The sequence below is a fragment of the Xiphophorus couchianus genome, chromosome 7 (genome assembly GCF_001444195.1).
Source record: "Xiphophorus couchianus chromosome 7, X_couchianus-1.0, whole genome shotgun sequence".
Lineage (NCBI taxonomy): Eukaryota > Metazoa > Chordata > Actinopteri > Cyprinodontiformes > Poeciliidae > Xiphophorus > Xiphophorus couchianus.
Window position 1 is genome coordinate 33,237,091 of NC_040234.1, and position 23,950 is coordinate 33,261,040.

The following is a 23,950-nucleotide window of genomic DNA, read 5'->3' on the forward strand; positions in this document are numbered from 1 at the left end:
TACAGCCGCCAGAGGCCGCAGCACAGGGCAGGTGGGAACTGCAGATATTTGCTAGCTTCAGGTTTAAATCGCTGGGCAAATCTCTCGTTGGTTCTGCTGGTCCCAGAAAGGATTTCCTGTCATAAAGACGTATTAATTTGATAATGTAGGGCAACTTGAGAAAGGAAACCCATTCCCTCTGTGTGTTGTGCAACATATGGAAGAGGAGTAGGGACACTGGAAAAAAAATCTGGGAAAAGTCAGAATTCTGAGATTAAAGTTGGAATTCTGAGGTAAAAAAAAATCTGTCTTGTGGAAAAAAGTCTGAATTATGAGGAAAAAAAGGTCAGAATTCTGAGTTTAAAGTTGCAATTTATAGAAAAAGTCTGAATTCTGCGTGTAAAAATTCTGAAAAAGAAAGTTTAAAGTTCTGAGGTGAAATAAAATTCAGAACTCTAAGATTTAAATCCTAATTTTGAGAAAAAATAGAATTCTGAGATTAAAGTCAGAATTTTTTTTCCCCATTGGCCCTGATCCTCTTTTGTAGCAACAACATATATATGGGTTGAGTTTGACCAGTATTCAGGATTTATTAAGCTTTCCTTCCTTTTATATTCCATTTAAATGCATTGTTAGGATTTTAAATGACTCTTCAAGGTGTACGAAAAGCTATAGCCTCCATTAAATAATCAAGTGAGTTTCTCTGTCCTGATCTTCCCTCATCTACGACTTGTATATTCCCCCTCTATGAGTTATACAGCTATGTGCTCTGACAGGTTCTGCATCACATACAAGCAGGAGTTGTGTGGTAAAATCAACCATCAGGGGTTAGAGGTCCTGCAGTTTAAATTTGGGGAAGGAAAGTAGCTGTGCTTTTCAGTTTTAGCTGTAAGGACTCTGCTGTCAGGCCGTGTATGAGGATCTCATAGAGATAACTTTCAGGCCAGAGTAAATCATCAATTTAATGAAGTAGGAGGTTCTGATATCATGTAGCTAACAAAATCTGTGAAAAGATGTAAGAAAGAAAGACGTTAAAGTGTGGGAGAACCTGTTTAGCCAAACAACACCCAATCTTGTTATCCTGCATTTCCATTACAAAGGTTCACAACACCATGTCGAGATTCATCTGTCAAAACACAATTTTGCATTTGCGATGTTTCCTTTAAATAAGAACCACAATCACATGTGTATAAGTTTGTTCACGCAATAAGTCATTAAAAAATATGAGGTCCATTATCCTCCTATCACTTCCTGTTGTTTTCTTCGTCTTTTCCACCAGTAGTAACATCCGGTTGTTGATCACATGACTCGTGTGATGAGAAGAAAAATGTTTTCATTGAAGCTTTGTGTGAATACAGCCCACACTCCTTACCAGTTGGTGGCGGTAATGCTTCCTTTTGTTGTTTGTCAACCGGCAATTAAACAAAAAGAAGTTTTGTGCAAAATACACTAATTTTGATATAGCCACAAAACCACCTCATCCTAGCACAGATTTTTTAATAGAAAAATGTAAGTTTGTTCTGAAATTGGTATGTTTCCATTAAGCAAATTTATTTTCTTAATTCCAATTTGACAATACCTAGATAGGCAATAATATTCAAAATGAGACGATCTTTCCTGATGTTCCCAACAATTCAGATTATGACCATGGCAAGTTTCCTTCTCTAGCTAACCTGTCAGGCACAGCTCAGGGCCTCAATAACCCAGAAGTTCCCTTAAGCAACAATAAAAAAAATAAGCTAAGAAATTGCACATAGAGAGATATAAATACCTATTGCAAAGTAAACCTTGTGGTAACCGACTTTGTTGAACCTTCAGGTTGTATTCAAGGATGAAGGGAAAACCTACAGCGTCACGGTGAGAGACGTCCAACTGAGTGAAGCTGGACAAGTCAAACTCATCGCCAAAGACTTCGAGACAGAGGCCACCCTGTCTGTCAAAGGTAAGGCTCCAACTCAATGACTCGACTGGAGACACCTGGTTTAAAGACCAGATTTACTCACTTGAAATGTTAGAACGTTATGTTCACCTAATAAAAAGACACACACACATTTCTTTATCACTCTTTCAATTAAAATTTTTTCTTGTTTTAGGTCAGTCAGGATTATTAAAATTATTTCTATTTTCTAAATACCAGAAAGCCTTTATTGAGATATTTTGAGATATTTTTTTAATATGCACGTATTTTGTTCGTTTAATTTGAGCAGGAAGGTCAGTTATTTTAACACTAATTGTTTTGATTGTTTCAATGGAATGAGTGCTTATTATTCCTAATTTCTCAATTATTTGATCTGTGTAATTGAAGTAAAGGTTGGCTTATATATATATTTTTTTATTTTAAACAACAAAATTTAAATTTTTTCTTGTTAAAATAGTGTTTTGTTCTTGAACCCGACATTTCAAAGCATACAATTTTGTTATATTTTAGTTTAATTTGTCCCTTGGTGGAATGTCTAATACTGTCATAACATTACTGAGAACAATAATAATAGTTAATTGAAACTTTATTTTTTATTAATTTGTATTGAGTTGCTGGGAAAACAAACAAAACTTACCGTTAAAAAGCTTGAAAAGTTCTTGAATTTTACTGTGGGAAAAAGCACAAGCCCTGCATGTAAAATGCCTGAAGTAGGTAAATGGAAACTGAACCGCTGCTCTTTGTGTTTGCGCTTCCAGAGCCGCCTGTAGAGTTCACCAAACCTCTGCAGGACCAAACAGTGGAGGAGAAAACCACCGCCACGCTCGAGTGTGAAGTTTCCAGAGCAAACGGAGAGGTCCAATGGCTCAGGGACGACCAGGAGATCCGCAAGACGAAGAAGTATGAAATCCTGGCCGAGGGCTGCAAGAGAACGCTGGTCATCCAGGATTGCACCCTGGACGACTCCAAGACCTACACCTGCGACGCCAAAGACTTCAAAACGTCCTGCTTCCTCACGGTCGAAGGTGAGTAAAGCTAAAAGGGTAAAATTATTGGTAGACATGAAAAAGATCATTTTTAACACAATAAGAGAAACTTCAACTCCTTGGAAAACTAATGCAATGATGAAATTATTATTATTTTAGTTATTGATTATTCTGACAATTAATCAGATAAAAAAATTGGCACATTATGCAAATTTCTCATTGAAGCTTATTATAAAATACTATAAAAACATTAGAATATGCAAATAAGTAACTAAATTCCCTTTTTAGATAAGAAAACAAACATTTATTGCCTACATTAGTTATGAAATGTATCTTCCTTAATCAAAACAAATAATTGGAGTTACGAAACCCCAGGGGTGAATTCACACCAGCCCTGTTTGAGCTCCACTTTGTTAAAGAACCAAAAATTAAAATGATCTGTTAAAGTAACTGTGTGAATCTCGTTTTGTGTGGACAGCTGCCCGTGTCGAGTTCTCCAAGCCTCTCCATGATGTTGAGGTTCGGGAGAAAGAAAGTGCCAGGTTTGAGTGTGAAGTCTCCAGAGAGGACGCTAAAGTAAGAAAAGCACTTTTCCTTTTATTTGTTCATGAGAATCTAAACCCAGTCCTCCTGTCTGAATGAATCATCTTCTTCCTGCTTTCTCCGCAGATCACCTGGTTGAAGGACGGAACTGAAATCAGAAAAGGAAAGAAATATGAAATTATTGCACAAGGCCGCCAACACATCCTTCTCATCCACAAAGCCACATTTGATGACGAAGCTGAATACGAATGTGATGCTCAGACCTCCAAATCCTCCGGCATGCTCACCGTCGTTGGTAAGAAAAGAAAAACAAAGATCAGATTTTCTCCAGTTGGAAAAAAATAGGAGATCACAAAAAGTCGACTGACATCAGAGTAGAGACGGTTCTGATGTTCCTGCTTTAAAAAATGTTCAGTTGTGGTCAGCTTTACCCGCATTTTCTGTTGAACTACTGTTGCTTCAGTGGGACACCTAGTGGCTGTTTAAAGTTTTAAATGTAAATATACTGAAATCATGTTGTATAACACATTTCTATGATGGCATATTACAGCTATTGTAGATATAAAAAAGGAGTAAATTTCTGCCAATAAACACAGAAATCTTTAGATTAATCAGAAATTTTCTTGAAAAACTTGAAATGTTTTTACTTTTGGAACTCAGAAAATTTCCAAAAGTCGAAAACACCCTATCAAGGTATAATGATATATATTGACTTAATAGAGATATCTATGTAATTGTTATTATTATTATTATTATTATTATTATTATTACACATTGCCTGTTTTATGTTTAAAGATGTATCTATTTTAAACTGCAAATTAATAAAATAAACAAATAGAAATAATAAAAACAGTTTTAACAGAGCATTGCTTAGTATTGCTAATCTATCCAGCTCAGCAGCATTGAGCTTCTCTTCCTTTTTATTTCCTATTTTAAAAATGTGTGTGTTTTCAAGAAATGCTAAACTTGTGATGTTAATATAAATCAATTGGCGCCAGCAGATGTTACTAGGGTTTTTTAAGGTTGGGTTTCATTCTTTTGCTATAATTTAAATTTGTAGACTGAAAGATTTTCTTAATGTTGACAAACCACAAATCAAAACATTCTCAGTTCATTGATAACTGAACGTTTCTCTGCTGAATCTCTTTCTGTCGCTCCAGAGGAGGAAACTACTTTCACTAAAAACCTGCCAAACGTCGAGGGAACAGAGACGGACAGCGTGAGGCTGATCTGTGAGGTCTCCAAGCCCAACGCTGACGTCACCTGGTACAAAGGCGACAAGGAGCTGCCAGACGGCGGCCGCTATGAACACATCGTCGATGGCAAGAAGAGGATTCTCCTCATCAAGGACCTGAAGACAGACGACGCTGGAGAATACAGCTGCAGGCTGAGCACCGGCACCAAAACCTCCGGAAGCCTCAAGATCAACGGTAAAGACTTTTAAAAAGTCAAATTTAGTTTAGTTTAGGACATTTCAGCAACGAGGCAGTAAAATATAAACACAGTAACCAATTAGCAAACAGCAATAAACATTAGATTTTGTCAAGTGCCATCATCATAATCGTCAAGCAAATATAAATCAAATTATTGATAAATGTTTCAGTTATTAATTCAAAACAACTCCAAACAGCAGGGTTTTTAGTTTAGCTTTAAAGGAACTCAGTGTTTCAGCTGTTTTGCAGTTTTCTGGAAGTTTGTTCCAGATTTATGGTGCATAGATGCTGAATGGTGTTTCTCCATGTTTGGTTCTGGTTCTGGGGATGCAGAGCAGACCAGAACCAGAAGACCTGAGAGGTTCTGGAAGGTTGATACCTCAATAGCAGATCTTTAATGTGTTGTGGTGCTAAACCGTTCAGTGATTTATAAACTAACAACAGTATTTTAAAGTCTATTCTTTGAGCTACAGGGAGCCAGTGGAGGGACTTTAGAACTGTGGTGATGTGTTCTGTCTTCCTGGTTTTAGTCAGAACGTCAGTAGCAGCGTTTTGGACCAGATGCAGCTGGAGGATTGATTTTTTTTAGGTAAACCTGTGAAGATGCAATAATCAATATGACTGAAGATAAACGCATGGATGAGTTTCTCTAGATCTTGCTGGGACATTAGTCCTCTAATCCTGGAAATGTTCTTCAGGTGACAGAAGGCCGACTTTGTAACTGTCTTAATGTGGCTCTGAAAGTTCAGATCAGAGTCCATCACTACACCCAGATTTTGGGCCTGTTCTCTACTTTCTAACTGATAACTGAAGCTGTGCATTGACTCTAGATCGTTCCTTTTTAGATCAAAAGATAAAAACTTGATTTTTTTTTCTGTTCAGCTGGAGGAAGTTATGGCACATCCACACATTTATCTGTTTAGTGCTTGGATGAGTTCAGAGTCATCTGGTGGCATCATAATGTAGAGCTGTGTATCATGTTTTGTTATAACCTGAGCTGGTGGGACCATGTAGATATTGAATAGGAGGGGAGCCATGATAGAGCCTTGGGGAACCCCACATGAGAAGTTACTTATACACAAGAACACAATGAAGTCTTCCTGATGGTCTTGCTCCAAGAAACAGCAGTAATTGAGCAAGAAACTTCACAAAATGTCACATAATAAAATCAATCTGGTGTTTCTGTCCTGCAGAACTGGCTGCTGAATTCCTGTCCAGACCTCAGAACCAGGAGGTGGTGGAGGGTCATAGGGCAGAGTTCACCTGCACCGTCTCCAAGGAAACCTTCAGTGTCAAATGGATGAAGGACGGCAATGAGCTGGAGTCAGGAGACAAGTACGAGTTGGTGAGTGACGGCAAGAAGCGAAGTCTGGTCATCAAGGCGTCCGAGCTCAAAGACGAGGGTGGATACGTTGTGGTGATTGGAGAGACGAGAGCCAGCGCTGATCTGACTGTGAGCGGTAAGTAAACTCTGCCCACTGACCCAACGAGCCACTGCAGGAACCTCGGTCCATGTCATCAACGTTCGCTCTTCCCTGCAGCGAAACTGAAGGTCATCACCCCTCTGAGAGACACGGAGGTCAAAGAAGGCCAGGAGGTTGTCCTGAACTGCGAGGTGAACATCGAGGGAGCCAAGGCCAAGTGGCTGAAGAACGAAGAGACTCTGTTCGAGAGCGGCAAGTACGTGATGGTTCAGAGAGACAACGTCTTCTCGCTGAGGATCAAAGACGCTCGGAAGGGAGACGAAGCCGACTACAGCATCACACTGACCAATCAGAGAGGAGAACAGGCCAAGAGCTCCGGCAAACTCTCCGTCAGAGGTTGGTGCTTTACCTCCACCGACACGAGTTTGATTAGTAATATTACAACTTTATTCTCATCTCATCTTATAAACAACTTAGTTCTCATAGTATGACTTTATTCTTATATCATTTTGACTTTATTCTATACTATACTTGTAATTTATTCTTTATTCTTATATATAGTACTGACTATACTTTCAAAATATTATGACTTTTGTCTCATCTTATTACAATGTTATTCTTGTATTATTTCAACTTTATTGTTGTACAACTTTATTCTTGTAATTTTACAATTTTATTATGTTAATATTATGACTATTCTCGTAATATTTTGACTTTATAGTTTTACGACTTTATTCTTGAATTATGTTCACTATTCTCATAATTAAACGATTTTATTCTCATATAAATATTACTCTATTCTCAATTTAGTACTATTATAGCTTTAGTCTTGGATCTTTTTTTTTTTTTTAGCGTGGCTTTAATACACTGTCTTATTAACATGTTGAACAATGTCCACTAGGTGTCAGTGAAGCTCTGTTATACAACTTTTGATTCAATATAACTAAAACCAAACAAAACAGGAAAACTGATAATCGAGACTAGAAAAAAAATACTCTAAATTCTCAGAATTGCATTTATTGGACTGATTTATCACAAGATTGATGTTAAACAGGGATCAGTAACTATAAACTGTGTGTTTTCCAGAGGAGAGTCTGAAAATTATGGTTCCTCCGGAGGACATCGACACTCAGGAGAAGAAGACCATCAGCTTCTCCTGCAAGACCAACAGACCCAACGCCACTGTGAAGTGGATGAAGGCCGGCCAGGAGATCACCTTCAGCAAACGCATCGTCTACAGGGTCGACAAAGAAAAGCACACGCTCACCATCAAGGACTGCACGCTGGCCGACGAGGGCGAGTACACGGTGGTCGCCGGGGACGACAAGGCCACCGCCGAGCTGATCATCAGCGAGGCGCCGACCGACTTCAGCGCGCAACTCAAAGACCAGACCATCACCGAGTTCGATGATGCAGAGTTCACGTGCGAGCTGACCAAGGAGAAGGCCGAGGTCAAGTGGTACAGGAACGGACGGGAGATCAGAGAAGGACCAAGGTTGGTTTATTGGAAAACACACGCAACAATTCACTGCAATAACAGTGGAATATTACATTATTAAAGAAATGTTTGGTAAACTGTAATAGATGAAGATGTTCTCTACCTGTTTCTGATGCACACACCTCTCACTCCACATTTTATGGAAATCCTAAAGCTAACATCAATAAGATGAACAACAGGGATTGGCAATATGGTCTAGAATCAATCCTATGATATATTGATCAGTTCACCTCCATTACAATGGATGATAATAAAACTCCTTAATTCCACCCTGGAAAATAGAAATTTCCAAATTTGAAAAGTCAAAAGTTTGCTAAAAAAAAAAAAAAAAAAAATCTGAGATTAATCTCAGAAATGTTCTAGAAAAGAAATCAGAAAATTTAAAAAAGTCAAAAGTTTTTGACTTTTAAAACTGAAATTTCCAAGTTTTTTTATAGAAAATTTCTGAGATTTATTCAATTTTTTTTGTTTTTTCTAGAAAATCTTTTACCACTTATTTTTTTGGCTGAAGTTTACTCCTTTTTTTCTATCTACTATCTACGCTGTTATAGACATGCGCTTAGCCTGGCTGTCAGCAGTTAAAAATTAAAAGTTAAAAATAACTGTTTTTATTTAATACACTGAAAATACCAACATGGGCAAAATGATGTCAGTCATCTTTATAAATTTCAGTGTCTTCAATGATGGTGGAAAATGTTGCATAAATCCATCTGATATCATTGCAATATTCAGCTATAATATCTCGATTGCACATCTTTCTAGTGCCATGTTGCATTTAATTTAGATGATAAAACATTTTCTGTATAGCATTTGGGTGTTTTCTTGTTGAGTTTCAATGTTTTAGGGAGTGAATAGGAGTCCTGTAGATAATCCTTCTTATTGCTTTCTCAGATACACATTTGTGAAAGACGGAAAGTTCTGCACGCTGCGGATCAAGGAGTGCAGGCCGGATGACGAGTGTGAATACGCCTGCGGAGTCGACGATAAGAGATCCAGAGCCAGGCTCTTTGTTGAAGGTTTGTTTTCTCAGAAAGACCTCAGAGGAACCTGCACTGCAAAAACACAAAATCTTAATATTACTAAGACATTTCTGGTGCAAATGTCTTAGTACACTTGAAATAAAACAAAACTTATATATTTTCATGAAGATAAAGGAGCTTGTTTTAAGTCAATACTTCCTTAATATTGATTAAAAAATACTAGTTTCACTGGCAGGTTATTGCACTTTTAACAAAATATTTTACCATGTTATAAGTGAAATAATCTACATGTGAAACAAATACAAGCTCCTATGTCTGGCTGAAAGGTACTTGTAAGCTAGTTTTGTTTTATTTTTAGTGTACTTAGATGTTTGCACTAGAAACTAGACAAAAACTACTTGGTAATATAATTTTCATGACCGTTTGTGTTTCCCACAGAGATTCCAGTGGAGATCATCAGACCTCCACAGGACGTGTTTGAGCCTCCGGGCTCGGACATCGTGTTTGAGGTGGAGCTCAACAAGGACCGGGTGGAGGTGAAATGGCTGCGCAACAACATGACCGTCGTCCAGGGAGACAAGTTCCAGATGATGAGCGAGGGGAAGCTGCACCGGCTGCAGGTCTGTGAGATCCGACCCAGAGACCAGGGACTGTACAGAGTCATCGTCAAAGACAAGGACGCCAAGGCCAAGCTGGAGCTGGCAGGTGAGAGTCCACGTCATTGGAGAAAGATTAATAAACAACCCTTTCGTTAGCACCGGTCTGCTGAATTTTAAATATTTCTACACTTATAAATCTTTCCACAGTGTGCAGGAGCAGGTCTTGCAGCAGTTGTTAGTGGCTTCATTGAAAGGAGAAAAAGATGTTCAGTTTTTGAACCTTTGTCCTCTTCCAGCTGTTCCTCAGATAAAGACCACCGATCAGAGCTACGTCACAGACGCCGGGAAGCCCATCGTCTTGGCCGTCCCGTACAGCGCCTACCCTCAGGCCGAGGCTGACTGGCTGTACGACAACCAGAGTGTGTCCAAAGACAACATCTACACCTCCGCCGAGCGCACCGAGTACCGGCTGAAGGACCCGAAGAAGTCGGACCAAGGCCGCTACAAGATCGTCATCAAGAACAAACACGGACAGGGAGAAGCTTTCATCAACCTGGACGTCATCGGTGAGCTTTCTGTGGAGAAAAATATGTCGACTAAAGTCAACTGGAGATGGTTACATGTTAGAGTGGCAGTTCCAGTTTATAATTTTCCAAATATATGGTTAGCACAAGCTGTTTGTAATGTTTGAAATATCTTAAAATGTTGCAAATCTTCATTCCAGATGTTCCCGGACCTGTGAAGAACCTTCAGGTGGTCGACACCGCGGACGGCGAGGTCAGCCTGGCGTGGGAGGAGCCTGAGAACGACGGCGGCAGCAAAGTAATCAGCTATGTGGTTGAGAGGCGCGATGTGAAGCGTAAGACCTGGACTCTGGCCACCGATCACTCAGAGAGCCCCGAGTACACAGTGACGGGGCTGCAGAAGGACTCCTTCTACTTCTTCAGAGTCAGCGCCAGAAACAGGGTCGGCAACGGACCCTTCGTTGAGACAGACGAAGCTGTCCAAGCAAAGAACAAGTTTGGTAGGGTTAACTTTGAATATACTCTTCTGCTCCTATTGATGATAAATAAAATTAACAATTTAAATTAGGCATTAAAAGGCACCTATTACACATTTTACATGTTTTTATACTTCCATTTGGGTTTCTACTGCTTTTAAAATCAGCATAGCTGTTTCTTTTTTTGGCAATAACTTAGTGTTTTTGGTAGCTGGAATATGAAACATTCCATATTCCTTTTCTTGGTTTCAGACGTTCCTGAAGCTCCTCTGAACGTTGACGTTGGAAACGTCACCAAGTTTGGCTGCACCGTCTCCTGGGACCCTCCAGTGTCAGACGGAGGCTCTCCCATCACCTCCTACATCGTGGAGCTGCGCGACAGGACGTCGGTGAAGTGGTCGCCCGTCCAAGTGACGAAAGCCGGCGAGCTCAGTGCCATCATCAATGACGTCATCGAGAACAAGGAGTACATCTTCAGAGTCAAAGCTGAGAACAAAGCTGGCGAGGGCAAACCCAGCGCCGCTTCACGACCTGTTAAGATCATGGATCCAATTGGTGAGGACTGGACAGTAAATTATGTTTACTACAAAATTAGCATTCCAGTCTCAGTCTGAAGTTCCTAATTAGTTTTTTTTTTCTCTCTGCAGAACGTCCCAGTCCACCACAGAACCTGACCTGGCAGGACCAGAACAAGAGCTCAGTGCAGCTCACCTGGGAGACGCCTCTGAAAAATGGCGGCAGCATCATCACAGGCTACATCATCGAACGCTGCGAGGAGGGAACCAACAAGTGGCTCCGCTGCAACGCACGCCTCTGCCCAGATCTCTTCTACAAGGTGCAGGGTGACGGCCTCACCCAGATGGCCCGTTTTCTGTCTGTAACACGATGTTCTAACTATAAGTCAGTCAGTCAGATTGTTGTCAACCAGTTTTCAGTTGACTGGATCTAATCGGTGATTGGTAGGTCAAATAATTACTTGTCCGATTTTTTGAATGAATCAAAAGTAACACCTTCCTCTAATTATAGCCCTTTTTAAAGTTTTCAATTTGCATCTTGGTAGGAACATACCAAAAACCTTATTTCATCAAATTCATATTTTGTATTATGTATCACATTCTTTATAGGTTTCAACATCAAAGAAAATGACATGAAAAATGTTTGACCTTTCAAACTCAACAGATTTCCATAGGTTGCAGGTTCACATTTGAATTTTTGTGTTTTTTAAGCAAATTTTTTACTTTTTCAAGAAAATTTTGGAGATTAATCCCAAAATTTCATAATTAAAATTTACTCTTTTTTTCTCTGTCTACAATGTCCCTAATACGCCATTGTATGGCAGCACATACAACTCGAAAGCAGTTAAAGTTGCCTTACTTTTACAACGCCTGAATTACTTAAGAGAGCATGCTGCTTGAAATCTATAATCATCTTACTGAGGATCACAGATTTGTGTTCAACTTCTCTTTCTAACATCTTTGCCTGTTTTTCAGGTGTCTGGTCTGAAATATGGAACCAAGTACAACTATAGAGTGTTTGCTGAAAATGCTGCTGGAGTTTCTGAACCGTCAAACGTCATCGGACCTCTGCTGGCAGACGACCCACATTGTGAGAGACGTGACATTTGTTGAATTGACTGTGACTCCAAAAAATGAAAAATTTGTTTTTCACTAATGTAAGAGAAAATGAGGTGTTAAAATAAGGCCTTTGTTCTCATCGTGCCTCTCCAGTTGCTCCATCCTTTGACCTGAGTGCTTTCAAAGACGGCCTGGAAGTGATCGTCCCTCAGCCTCTCACCATCAGAGTTCCTATCACCGGATACCCGACCCCCGTCGCCAAGTGGACCTTCGGAGAGAAGGAGCTGACGACAGCAGACGAACGCGTCTCCTTGATGACCAAGTCCACTTTCACAGAACTTATGATCACGCCGAGCGTCCGGCCAGACAAAGGCATCTACACCCTCCACCTGGAGAACGACGTCACCTCTGTGTCTGGAGATATCGAAGTCAACGTCATCGGTACGGAAAAGTACTGCAAATCTGGGGGGGAAATGGATTTTGATCATTGTTTTTAACTCATTGTTTGTGTTTTTGTTTCTAGCTGCACCCAGCGCTCCCAAGGACTTCAAGGTTCTAGAGGTGACCCGGCAGCACGTCCATCTTAGCTGGGAGGCTCCAGAACACGATGGAGGAAGTCCTCTAACCGGCTATCAGGTGGAAAAACGGGACGTGTCCCGCAAGACCTGGGTGAAGGTACGACAACAGAGTCTGGATTCACTCAGCATCATTTAACCGGGATAAGGAATAAATCAGAAGTGAGATCATCTGTGGCCTTGCTGGTAACAGAATCAAACTGTTTCAGGTTGTATCAGGGATCCAGGATCTGGAGTTCACCGTCACCGATGTGGTTGAAGGGAAAGAGTATCTGTTCAGAGTCACCGCCTGCAACAAGTGCGGCCCAGGAGAGCCAGCGTACATCGATGAGCCCGTCAACGTCTCTTCTCCAGCCAGTAAGTCAGACTAACTGCACAGTTAACATTTAAACCTTTAAAGACATGAATAATCTTAGGTTTTAGATGGTATTTTGGCTAATATCTACATCTTATAAAGAACAAGTCATTTGCATAGCACATATCAGTAAGTACTTTACATCATAAAAACATCAGAGTCACCAAAAATAAAACAAGCAATAAGCATTGCATTTTGTCAAATACTATTATCAAAATCATTACACAAATATACATCGACTATATTGATCCACATAAGAAATCTCCAAGCCTTTATATCTTCTTCTGAATTTCTAACCTGTACACTTTGCCCTCTCTCCAGCTGTGCCAGACCCACCAGAGAACCTGAAGTGGAGAGACAAGTCAGCCAGTGGCATCTTCCTCACCTGGGAGCCGCCAAAATATGACGGTGGCACCGGCATCCGAGGCTACAACGTGGAGCGCTGCCAGAGAGGCACAGATAAGTGGGAGCCCTGCGGAGACATGGTACCAGAGCTGAAGTGCCAGGTGACCGGTCTGATCGAGGGCGAGTGGTACGCCTACAGAGTCCGAGCTCTGAACCGACTCGGAGCCAGCCGGCCCTGCAAGCCCACAGATGAGATCCAGGCTGTTGATCCTATAGGTAATAACATGGACTTCCTCCTTGATAGAGATCAGTCTAGGGTGGGCAGTTACTGTATTACCATTTATCGTGATAAACTTCTTATCATGGTAAGAATTTTGATTTAACTTTGTCGTGATAAATTCCAATAAATATTTAGCAATTTTTTTTCACTGTTTGTTCAATAAAAGCAATAATAAATATCTAGCAAATATGATTAAAATGCAGTTTTAATTTGCAGTTTAATTATATGAATCACACTTCTTTTTGTGACTGGTGTCCTAGAGAAGCTAATACAAAAAGGAATGTTTTTCAGGAGCATTATTTGTGTTTATGCATCCATTATTTCTGTGACACGAGGCCTGTCACAATGAGCTGTAAATTGCATGATAAATTAAAATAAGCTCAATAATTTCCAGTTGGACAACAGTAGTTAAATAGATGCTCCACTTATCGTTGAAAAGCCACTATTTAGAAAGATTAGTTTTTCTATAAACAATAAAGGATCAGCGGAAAATGGTCTCAATAATGACAATATTATCATTTATTACAATAATTTCTTGGACAAATTTATCAACCAAGAAAATTCATGGTGACAGGCCCAGTGACACACAGTCTAAGAAAAATTCAAAACACTAAAGATATAATCAAGACGAGTAGTTTCTGATGAGTTTTTATCGTTATTCCGTCCTCAGAGGCTCCAGAGATCCAGCTTGATGCCAAGCTTCTGGCCGGTCTGACGGCCAAGGCTGGCAGCAAAATCGAACTCCCAGCTGAAGTTAAAGGTAAGCCTGAACCCCGAGTGAAGTGGACCAAGGCTGACCTGGTTCTGAAGCCAGACGACAGGGTGTCCATCGACACCAAGCCGGGACATTCCACCGCCACCGTTGCTAAGACCAAGAGAGACGACAGCTCCACCTACATCATTGAGGCGACCAACAGCAGCGGCCGTGCCACCGCTACTGTGGATGTCAACATCCTTGGTGAGAAGAGTTTGCAGTCCAGAAATGTAATGTCTATCTCAGTTTAAGTTGTAATTAAATCAGTATTTCTGATGTAAAACAGACAAACCTGGTCCTCCTGCTGCCTTCGACATTTCTGAGATCACCAATGAAACCTGCCTCCTGGCCTGGAACCCGCCACGCGACGACGGCGGTTCCAGAGTTACCAACTACATCGTGGAACGCCGAGCTGTCGACAGCGAGATCTGGCATCGGCTGTCCTCCACCATCAAACAGACCACGTACAAGGCAGTCGGCCTGGTCAAGTTCAAGGAGTACATCTTCAGAGCGTTCGCTGAGAACCAGTTTGGTGTTGGTCCACCAGCTGAACACCCGCCCATCATCGCCAGATATCCATTTGGTAGGTGATCCGACTCTGACATCAAGCAGTTAGACTTTATAAATAAAATCAGTAAACTTTCACTAGGTTTTTTCAGCTAAGTTAGATCCTGAAAACACTCTTAAAAATTCACATTTTGCACATTTTTGTACTTTCATTCGGGTCAAAACTTCTAAAAGCAGCTAACATTAACTTAAAAAAGAAGTTTTTTAGCAATAAGTTAATGTTTTTTGTTTAGAAAATGAACCGTTTCATAAGCCTTCTTAATGTAGGTTACAAATCAGCAGGATAGTAACAGTGTAACCCCTTCTTTTCTAACCCAGCTCATTACCTAGCAACCCTAGCAGAGCTCTGCCTGTCACCTAGCAACCAAACATGATATCCAGACCTTTTGGTCAGCTGATTTTACTGCTGTATGTGTTGTTCTGCTGGAAAAGACTAGTGCTTTATTGTTGACATACAATCCAGAAACCACTTATGCATTCTTGGTGGTTGTGCAGGAGGCTCCAGTTCTGTTTTTCAAAGATGTGCGGTTGTATAGTAGTGCATCTGTTTGCAGCCATTTTCACATGTGAGTGTAAACGTTGAGCTGGGAGGCGTGGCCAGCAGCAGCTCATTTGGATTAAAAGTGACTGAAGCCCAAAAGCAGCTCATTCTGAAAGGAGCTCAAAATAAGCAGAACTGACCGAATTAAAATCTCTTTATCTAAGAATGATTTTGTCCAAAAAATGCAATTAACATGTTTTGTTTAGCCCATAGATATGTTCATGGAAGCATAATAGGTTACCTTTAAGTTAATTGAAAGCTCTGCTAAACTCTGCGAGGTCTAATGTGATTCTTTTGTTTGGTCCAGACACCCCTGGGGCTCCCTACAAACTGGAGCCTTCAGACATCGCCAAAGACGCCGTGACCCTGAACTGGTACGAGCCGGATGAGGATGGAGGCAGCCCCATCACAGGCTACTGGGTGGAGCGATACGAACCGGACCATGACAAGTGGATAAGATGCAACAAGCTGCCCATCAAAGACACCAACTACAGGTGAGGCCAGCTCAGTGTCTGGTCAGGAGTGTCTTGGGTGGGGATTTTACTGACATTGTCCTGTTTTCCTGCAGAGTGAAAGGTCTTCCCACGAGGAAGAAGTACAAGTTCAGAGTCCTGGCTGAAAATCTGGCTGGAACTGGAAAACCTAGCAAAGAGACAGATCAAATCCTTATCAAAGACCCTATTGGTACCACATGTTTCTTATCTTAAACAGGTTATTTTATCATTTAAAGTTATAAAGTAAATTAAATCCTTCATGTTCGCTCTTTTTCCAGATCCTCCTTGGCCTCCTGGTAAACCCACAGTGAAGGATGTAGCCAAGACTTCCTGCTTCCTTACTTGGACCAAACCCGAGCATGACGGCGGGGCCAAGATCGACAGCTATGTCATCGAGATGTTGAAGAGCGGAACCACAGACTGGATCCGTGTGGCAGAGAACATCAGCATCCTGGAGTTTTTCCTGAAGGGCCTGATGGAGAAGCAGGAGTATTCGTTCAGAGTGAGAGCCATCAACGTGGCCGGGGAGAGTGAACCCAGCGAGCCCAGCGACCCGGTTCTGTGCAAGGAGAGGCTGAGTAAGAAAAACACTCAGAAAGAGCAAATACTTTTGTCTAAGTTAATGTAAAGAACAAAATGTTCAGGAGATTCCAGATAATCCCAGATGATACAAGGACATTTCCAAACATGGTAGATTCAGATTCACTTTAAATTAACAGATTTACAAAAACACAAAACAAAATATTACTTTACAAACCAATAATTTACCAAAAAAAGAACAAACTGAAGCCGAGGCTAATACTTAGCTATCCTATTCATAGACTCAGAGTATATAACATCTAAGCCTTTTACATTTATTAAATCTTTTATTTTCAACCATATTCCAATAATTTTTCCAATTTTGTTTCTAATATATTAAATATGAGCCTTTCAACTAAGTTTGTTTTTAAGAATGACCCCGAAAAATGTCTCATAAATAAAATCGATTTCAACTTCATTATATGTACCTTTACATTATTGTATATTCGTTTATCAGAAAATACTATAAATTTACTAAAATTATAATAATCAAACCACTTTTTTTTAACTCAGCTCTTGCCTACTGTTTGTATTAGTTCGTCCATATTCATAAAAAAGTTTCCATTGTTTGCAAATGTTATACATTTCAAAAACCTGGAGGCTGTAAAAATATCATTTAAATAAAGTATGAATAATTTAGGTTCTATGACTAATCCTTAAGGGAAGACCTCATTTTACAATTTCAATTTGTGGCTTTGTGTTGTTAATTTGTACTTCCTACAGTATTAAGTAAGAATAAGTAAGGATAGCCTCATAACCCCAACTTGAAGATGGATCTATAGAAATAACGTAGACAATCATCTGAGTAAATGAAACTGAAGACATTTCTGTTTGATCCTCCTCAGATCCTCCATCGGCTCCTCGATGGTTGGAGGTCGTGAGTATCAGCCGGAGCAGCGCTGACTTGAAGTGGACGGCTCCGGAGCGTGACGGAGGATCTCGCATCACCAACTACATTGTGGAGAAGCGCGACGCCAAGCGTAAAGGCTGGCAGGCCGTGGACACCACGGTGAAGGAGCTGAAAACCACCGTGACGCCGCTCAACGACGGAGCTCTGTACGTGTTCAGAGTCGCCGCAGAGAACGCCGTGGGTGTCGGACCGTTCTGCGAGCTGGAGGACTCCGTGTTGGCCAAGGATACTTTCAGTAAGTGGTGAATCAGTAAACATTTCCATTGCAAATATTTTTTAGATATTTCTTATATTTTGGAAATGCCGCAATTTCAAAATTGTGTTGTTTTTTTTTGTTTTTTTACATTAGCGGAATATTAACAAATTTTGCATACTTTTATAATGGAAACATAGCTACATAAAATCTCTTGCATCACTGAAAATAAAACGTTTCTATTGCAGCTACTCCTGGGCCGCCCTATGCACTCACCGTCTACTCTGTGACCAAAAAGTATGTGGACCTGGAGTGGGAGGCACCTAAAAATGACGGCGGTAGACCCATACTCAGGTGATGTTTCTTTACTCGCCCTCGTTCAGGCTGTAGTACTGTTCAGTGTTGTTCCCATAATGTTCATCTTCTGGCGTTTACTCCATCCAGGTACTCTATTGAGAAGAAGGAGAAGCTTGGAACACGCTGGGTGAAATGTGGAAAGACTTCTGGTCCAGACTGTAAATACCGGGTAACGGATGTTATTGAGGGAACAGAAGTCCAGTTCCAGATCCGGGCTGAGAATGAGGCTGGAGCCGGACACCCGTGTGAACCTACAGAGATCTTGACCATTGAAGATCCAACAGGTCAGCCTGAATCCAATGTGTTGGACTCCACAATCAATCTATCAATCAAGTTTATTTCTATAGCACATTTCAGCAATAAGGCAGCTCAGAGTACTTTATATCATAAAAACATCACCAATTGAGAAACCAGTAAAAAGCATTACATTTCAACACAGGCCATCATCAAAATCATCGATATACAAATATGTTGATCAATGTTTCATATATCAGTGCGACTGAAGATAAACGCATGATGATTTTGCTGGGACATTAATCCTGGAAATATTCTTCAGATGATAGAAGGATGACTTTGTAAATGTCTTTATGTGCCTCTGAATGTTCAGGTCTGAGCTCTGAATCTGTTTCGTGTTATCTTCAGGAATCCCATCTCCTCCCATTGAGCTCCATGTAACCGGAGCCAGCAGGGACTTCCTATCCATCGCCTGGAAGCCTCCGCAGCAGGACGGCGGTTCCCCGATCCGCGGCTATCACATCGAGATGTGCGAGGCCGGAACTGAGAAGTGGATGAGAGTCAACTCCCGTCCGGTGAAGGAGCTGAAGTACAGAGTGGAGGAGGGCATCGTCCCTGAGAAGGAGTATATTCTGAGAGTGAGGGCCATCAATTCTGTAGGAGAGAGTGAGCCCTCCGACATCTCAGAAAACGTCTTTGCCAAAGACTCTGACTGTAAGCGCACCACATCTGTTTCCTAAACAAACATAGAAACTGCCAAAGCATGACTAAACATCCTCTTCTTCTTTGTGGTCCCAGGTAACCCAACACTGGAGTTCCAGACTCTGGACCTCGTTGTGGTGGAAACAGAGAAGCTTCACATCCCGGTTCCCTTCAGAGCCGTCCCGTCTCCCAAAATCACCTGGCACAAAGACGGCAAGGAGCTGAAGGCTGATGAGCGTCTCATGTTCAGGTCAGAACAATGACTAACAGTTTAAGGTTCAGACACAACTAACAGACCAGCAAGGTCTGTACTGGTGCTTGAAATCCTTGAAAATGCTTGAGTTTCAGTGTGGTGTATTCAAGGTTTTCTGTATGAAGTCTTTGAAAGTTCTTGATATTCAAACTGCACAGTTTTATAATAAAGTGCTCTTGAAACTATTATTTAGAGTTGAAACCAGATATTTTCAAACACGTAATGAATTTTTTTCTCACTGTTTGAAGTTAAATCTGACTAAACTTTTCGTGTTTTAAGTTAGGTAGAATTACCTAAATTATTTCCATTTGCTAAATTCCAGTAAACTTTGTGAGAAGATTTATTTAGAGATTATTTTGTAACTTTTTTATTGTGTTTAAGCATTTTATTTGAGCAGGAAAGTAACTTACTTTAACATTTATTTGGATTATTTCAATGTAATGAATATTTATTATTCCCAATGGCTTAATGACTTATTGATTAGCTTATATAAAGTTATTGAAATTGGAGGATTTTTTATTAAATTAGTGTCAGGTGTACAGGGGAGACATTTCAAAACATAATATTTTGTTACACTTTAGTTTACCTTAACCGTGCTGTAGAAAGTAAAATACTATCACAAGATAGTATTAATAACAGTAATAAGTATCATATAATAGTCAATTAAAACTGTCTTTTTCTAGTTCATATGTATTGTTTTTATCTCCAAAGTGTGGTGCTGGAAAAGTTTGAAAAATTACTTAGAAAATGCTTGAATAGTGTTTGAATTTTACCGTGGGAAAAGTGTGTGACCCCTGACTGACAGCTTAAAGATTAAACACAAAGAAAATGTATATAACTTCTCATTCTGATTGTTTCTGGCTGATTTGTTTGTTTGGAGCAGGAAGGAGTACACTTCCTGTCACCTGGAGATTGACAGCAGCCTTCACCCCGATGCTGGAGTTTATAAAGTGACTCTGGAGAACAAACTGGGAAGTGCCAGTGCAACCATTAACGTGAAAGTCATCGGTAATCACATGCGTTCCATTTATTCGCCATAAAAACACATTAATCTCTTATGCTTACAAACAGTTCTTCAACATGTATTTATCTCTGTGTCTTCAGGTCTTCCTGGTCCCTGCAAAGAGATTGTTGCATCAGAAATCACAAAGAGCTCATGTAAAGTTTCCTGGGATCCTCCAGACTACGACGGTGGCAGCCCGATTCTTCACTATGTCCTTCAGGTCGGTTTCATTTTCAGTTTAAACCATAAGAGTCTCTGATAGTTTGAATACCACAAACTGATGGTGCTCTGTTGGTACATGTGGGTGCAGCGGCGTGAGGCTGGTAGGAGGACCTATGTCAACATGATGTCTGGAGAGAACAAGGTGAGCTGGATGGTGAAAGACCTCATCCCCAACGGAGAGTACTACTTCAGAGTCCAAGCCGTCAACAAGATTGGAGGAGGAGAGTTCATCGAACTGCGCAACCCCGTCATTGCAGAGGACCAAAAACGTATGAAAAATATTTTACTTTGTGAAAATATTTATGAAAATTAACTCATTTTACGCTATTTGCCTCAATCTGTTCATAGTTTTTGTGTATTGAAATAATGCTAGCTGATGCTAGCAACGGAGAATTACTGCCAAGCTAGGACAAAAAAAAATTAATAAAGTCATAGTTTTATGAAAATAGAATTAAAACTTTAGCAGAATAAAGAAGCCATATTACAAGAAAAAGTAGACTGTTCTAATAAAATTACAGCTTCATTGTCTTAATTTTGTGACTTTATTCTAATATTACAGCTTTAATCTTATTTCATGTCTATTCTCATATTTTTACCACTTTATTCTTGTTATATTATGACTTTCTTCTTGTTACACTATGGCTCCATTTTGGTAATATTAGAAATTAATTCTTGTATTTCTATGACTTTGTTCTCTTAATATTAGAACTTTATTCTTGTATTATTACGATTTTGTTCTGGTAATACTACAGTATGACATTGTTCTCATATTTTTAGAACTTTGTTGTTCTATTATTTTGACTATTTTGATAGTGCTACCACTTTATTTTTGTAACTATGACTTTATTCTGGTAATATTACAACTTTGTTCCCCATTTAGTCGTCAGAATAATGTCCTGTTGATAATTTAACTTGACTGTACCATTTAAGATAATTGGATTGTGCATTTGTTGACCCAGATGCTCCTGATGCGCCAGTGGACGTGGAAACCCACAACCCCACTTCCAGCACTATAACCCTGACCTGGAAGCCTCCTATGTACGATGGTGGCGCCAAAATCATGGGCTACATTCTGGAGAGGCAGCAGAAGGGCGAGGACAAGTGGGAGAGGTGCAATGACTTCCTGGTTCCTGTCCTGTCCTACACAGTCAGAGGACTAACAGAGGGCAAGAACTACATGTTCAGAGTCAAAGCTGAAAATGCTGCTGGCATTAGTGATCCGTCACGCAACACATTGTTCGTTAAGGCCTCTGATGCTGTTGGTAAGGAGAAGAAAAAATTCAACAATGTTCTCCTAAGTACCACTTTCGTCTTCTGTTGTTCCACTGTTAGGTTTTAGAGTCAAGTTTAAGTTAATTGGACTTTGTGTTTCAGATCCTCCAAAGGTTTTCCTCAGTGGTAGCCTGCAATCCGGTCTCAGTGTGAAGCGAGGCTGCGAGATCTGCCTGAATGCCAATATTTCTGGCTCACCGTACCCTCAGATCACCTGGTACTGGAACAACCAGGTGATCCGACCTGAACCACTCCGCAAGAGACCTGAGAAACCCCTGAAGAAGAAGCCAGAGAAGAAGGAGGAGGAGAAGAAAGAAGGAGAGGAGAAAAAGGAAGGAGAGGAGAAGAAAGAAGGAGAGGAGGAGAAAAAGCCAGAGGGAGAAGCGGAGACTAAAGAGGAGAAGAAGGAGGGAGAGGAAAAGAAAGAAGGAGAGGAGAAGAAGGAGGAGGAGAAAAAGCCAGAGGAGGAAGCTGCTGAGCCAGAGGTGGAGGAGCCTGACTATCCCACCATAAATGAACGTCTGACCATCGATAACAGCCACAGGGGCGTGTCCTCCATCGTCATTAATGAGTCAGTCCGCCCAGATCATGGGGTCTACATGGTGAAGGTGGAGAATGACCACGGCATTGCCTCAGCAACCTGCGAGGTCAACGTGCTCGGTAAGGGAACACTGATGTTATCGCACATTTGGACAGTCTAAATACTTCAGTTGAGTTGTCGCACTATAAGAGCTTATCTACTGTGTTTGCAGATACTCCTGGTCCTCCCGTGAACTTTAGGTTTGAGGAAGTGAGGAAGAACTCAGTCATTTGCAAGTGGGATCCTCCTCTGGATGACGGCGGCAGTGAGATCCTCAACTACACCCTGGAGAAGAAGGACAACTCCAAGCTGGAGTTCGGCTGGAGTTGTGTTACCAGCACACTGAGAGGCTGCCGCTACCTGGTGCCCAAGCTCATTGAGAAGAAAGAGTATATCTTCAGGGTCGTAGCTGAAAACAAGTTTGGCCCTGGTACACCATGCGTTTCCAAACCTCTCATCGCCAAGAATCCTTTTGGTATGCACATATAAGGGAATATTATCAGTAGCTTTGTCTGTGCAAGTAGTAGAAAAAAATAAAACATTTTTCATTTTCCTCAGAACCTCCCGAGGCTCCAGATAAGCCACAGATTGACGACATCACAGCCAACAGCATGCTGGTCACTTGGGACGTACCAAAGGACAATGGCAGCCCTATTCTGGGATACTGGGTGGAGCGCAGGGAGATCAACAGCTCACACTGGGCACGTGTCAACAGGTGAGGAAATCTAAGATTCTCATTTCTTCCCATTCAAACAAAGGCATGTCTTCAAACTCATGAAAATAATCCTTCCTGCTGTGCTGATCTCCAGGAACATCGTCCCAGACACGGAGCTGAACGTCGAAGGTCTCCTGGAGGGACTCACTTACATCTTCAGGGTGGCGGCTGAAAACCAGGCCGGCCCTGGAAAGTTCAGTCCTCCCTCTGAGCCTAAGACAGCACAGGCTCCTATCTGTATGTAAACTAATCTAAATCTTCACCGCAGAAGATGCTAGTCAGATGATATTTTAATCAACTTCTAACCTTATAGTGCCACCTGGACCTCCCATTGCCAGAGTGGTGGTAACCACTGACCACTCCATCGAAGTAGAGTGGGATCCTCCTGCTGACAATGGTGGAGGAGAGATTCAGGGATACCATGTGGATAAGGTCAGATTTAGTTTATGTTTTTGCTGCAGAATATACCTTGTTTTCTTGTAAATCATCTGAAAACCCCAACTGAGACAAGACTGGTTGTTTGTTCCTCAGGCAATGGCTGGTACCAAGGACTGGTCTAGATCAACAGAACGTCCCTGGAAGCAGCGTAACTTCACCGTCTATGGAGTTCGTGAGGGAGCGAAGTACACAGTCAGAGTCATCGCCTGCAATGCTGCAGGAGAAGGAACACCTGGTTTCACAGACGCTGTTTTTGTCCGGAACCCAGCAGGTCTGCCTAAAATGAGAACTTATAGTTACTTTTGGACCATTTGTATTTTCTGTATTCTAACCTTTCCTTGTTGAACTCCACAGAGATTCCAGTAATTGACATGGACCTTGCCATCAAGAATGGCATAATCATCAGAGCTGGAGAAACGCTACGTGTTCCTGCTACAGTCACTGGTAAACCCTATCCATCCATCACCTGGACAAAGGATGATGGCAAACCAGATAAAGACCGTGTGGAGCTCCTCAGTGAGGGCAATGACAGTGTTGTCTCAATCAAGAATGTCCAGAGGCAGGATTGTGGAAAGTATCAGATCTCTGCCTGCAACCCCAGTGGCTCCAAGTCTGCATCAACCAGAGTGGAAGTGATGGGTAATTAA

General features: G+C 41.1%; 1 protein-coding gene across 1 annotated transcript in view; it reads left to right on the forward strand.

The window, feature by feature from the left end:
* ttn.2 (titin, tandem duplicate 2) overlaps positions 1–23,950 on the forward strand; it is a 219,604-nt gene that overhangs the window by 110,532 nt on the left and 85,122 nt on the right. The window contains exons 116-155 of the mRNA XM_028024223.1: positions 1,798–1,921; positions 2,656–2,922; positions 3,362–3,459; positions 3,553–3,721; positions 4,587–4,856; positions 6,053–6,319; positions 6,401–6,679; positions 7,370–7,778; positions 8,673–8,797; positions 9,200–9,466; positions 9,657–9,926; positions 10,085–10,384; positions 10,613–10,915; positions 11,008–11,195; positions 11,851–11,965; positions 12,088–12,375; positions 12,458–12,609; positions 12,719–12,866; positions 13,186–13,485; positions 14,160–14,447; positions 14,530–14,826; positions 15,659–15,845; positions 15,920–16,035; positions 16,124–16,423; positions 17,270–17,569; positions 17,776–17,881; positions 17,972–18,168; positions 18,527–18,832; positions 18,917–19,070; positions 19,957–20,081; positions 20,178–20,296; positions 20,387–20,567; positions 21,258–21,560; positions 21,673–22,230; positions 22,323–22,625; positions 22,709–22,865; positions 22,960–23,102; positions 23,179–23,297; positions 23,397–23,574; positions 23,658–23,942. Coding sequence (XP_027880024.1) covers positions 1,798–1,921; positions 2,656–2,922; positions 3,362–3,459; positions 3,553–3,721; positions 4,587–4,856; positions 6,053–6,319; positions 6,401–6,679; positions 7,370–7,778; positions 8,673–8,797; positions 9,200–9,466; positions 9,657–9,926; positions 10,085–10,384; positions 10,613–10,915; positions 11,008–11,195; positions 11,851–11,965; positions 12,088–12,375; positions 12,458–12,609; positions 12,719–12,866; positions 13,186–13,485; positions 14,160–14,447; positions 14,530–14,826; positions 15,659–15,845; positions 15,920–16,035; positions 16,124–16,423; positions 17,270–17,569; positions 17,776–17,881; positions 17,972–18,168; positions 18,527–18,832; positions 18,917–19,070; positions 19,957–20,081; positions 20,178–20,296; positions 20,387–20,567; positions 21,258–21,560; positions 21,673–22,230; positions 22,323–22,625; positions 22,709–22,865; positions 22,960–23,102; positions 23,179–23,297; positions 23,397–23,574; positions 23,658–23,942 — 9,061 coding nt within the window. The remainder of the gene's footprint in view (positions 1–1,797; positions 1,922–2,655; positions 2,923–3,361; positions 3,460–3,552; positions 3,722–4,586; positions 4,857–6,052; positions 6,320–6,400; positions 6,680–7,369; positions 7,779–8,672; positions 8,798–9,199; positions 9,467–9,656; positions 9,927–10,084; positions 10,385–10,612; positions 10,916–11,007; positions 11,196–11,850; positions 11,966–12,087; positions 12,376–12,457; positions 12,610–12,718; positions 12,867–13,185; positions 13,486–14,159; positions 14,448–14,529; positions 14,827–15,658; positions 15,846–15,919; positions 16,036–16,123; positions 16,424–17,269; positions 17,570–17,775; positions 17,882–17,971; positions 18,169–18,526; positions 18,833–18,916; positions 19,071–19,956; positions 20,082–20,177; positions 20,297–20,386; positions 20,568–21,257; positions 21,561–21,672; positions 22,231–22,322; positions 22,626–22,708; positions 22,866–22,959; positions 23,103–23,178; positions 23,298–23,396; positions 23,575–23,657; positions 23,943–23,950) is intronic.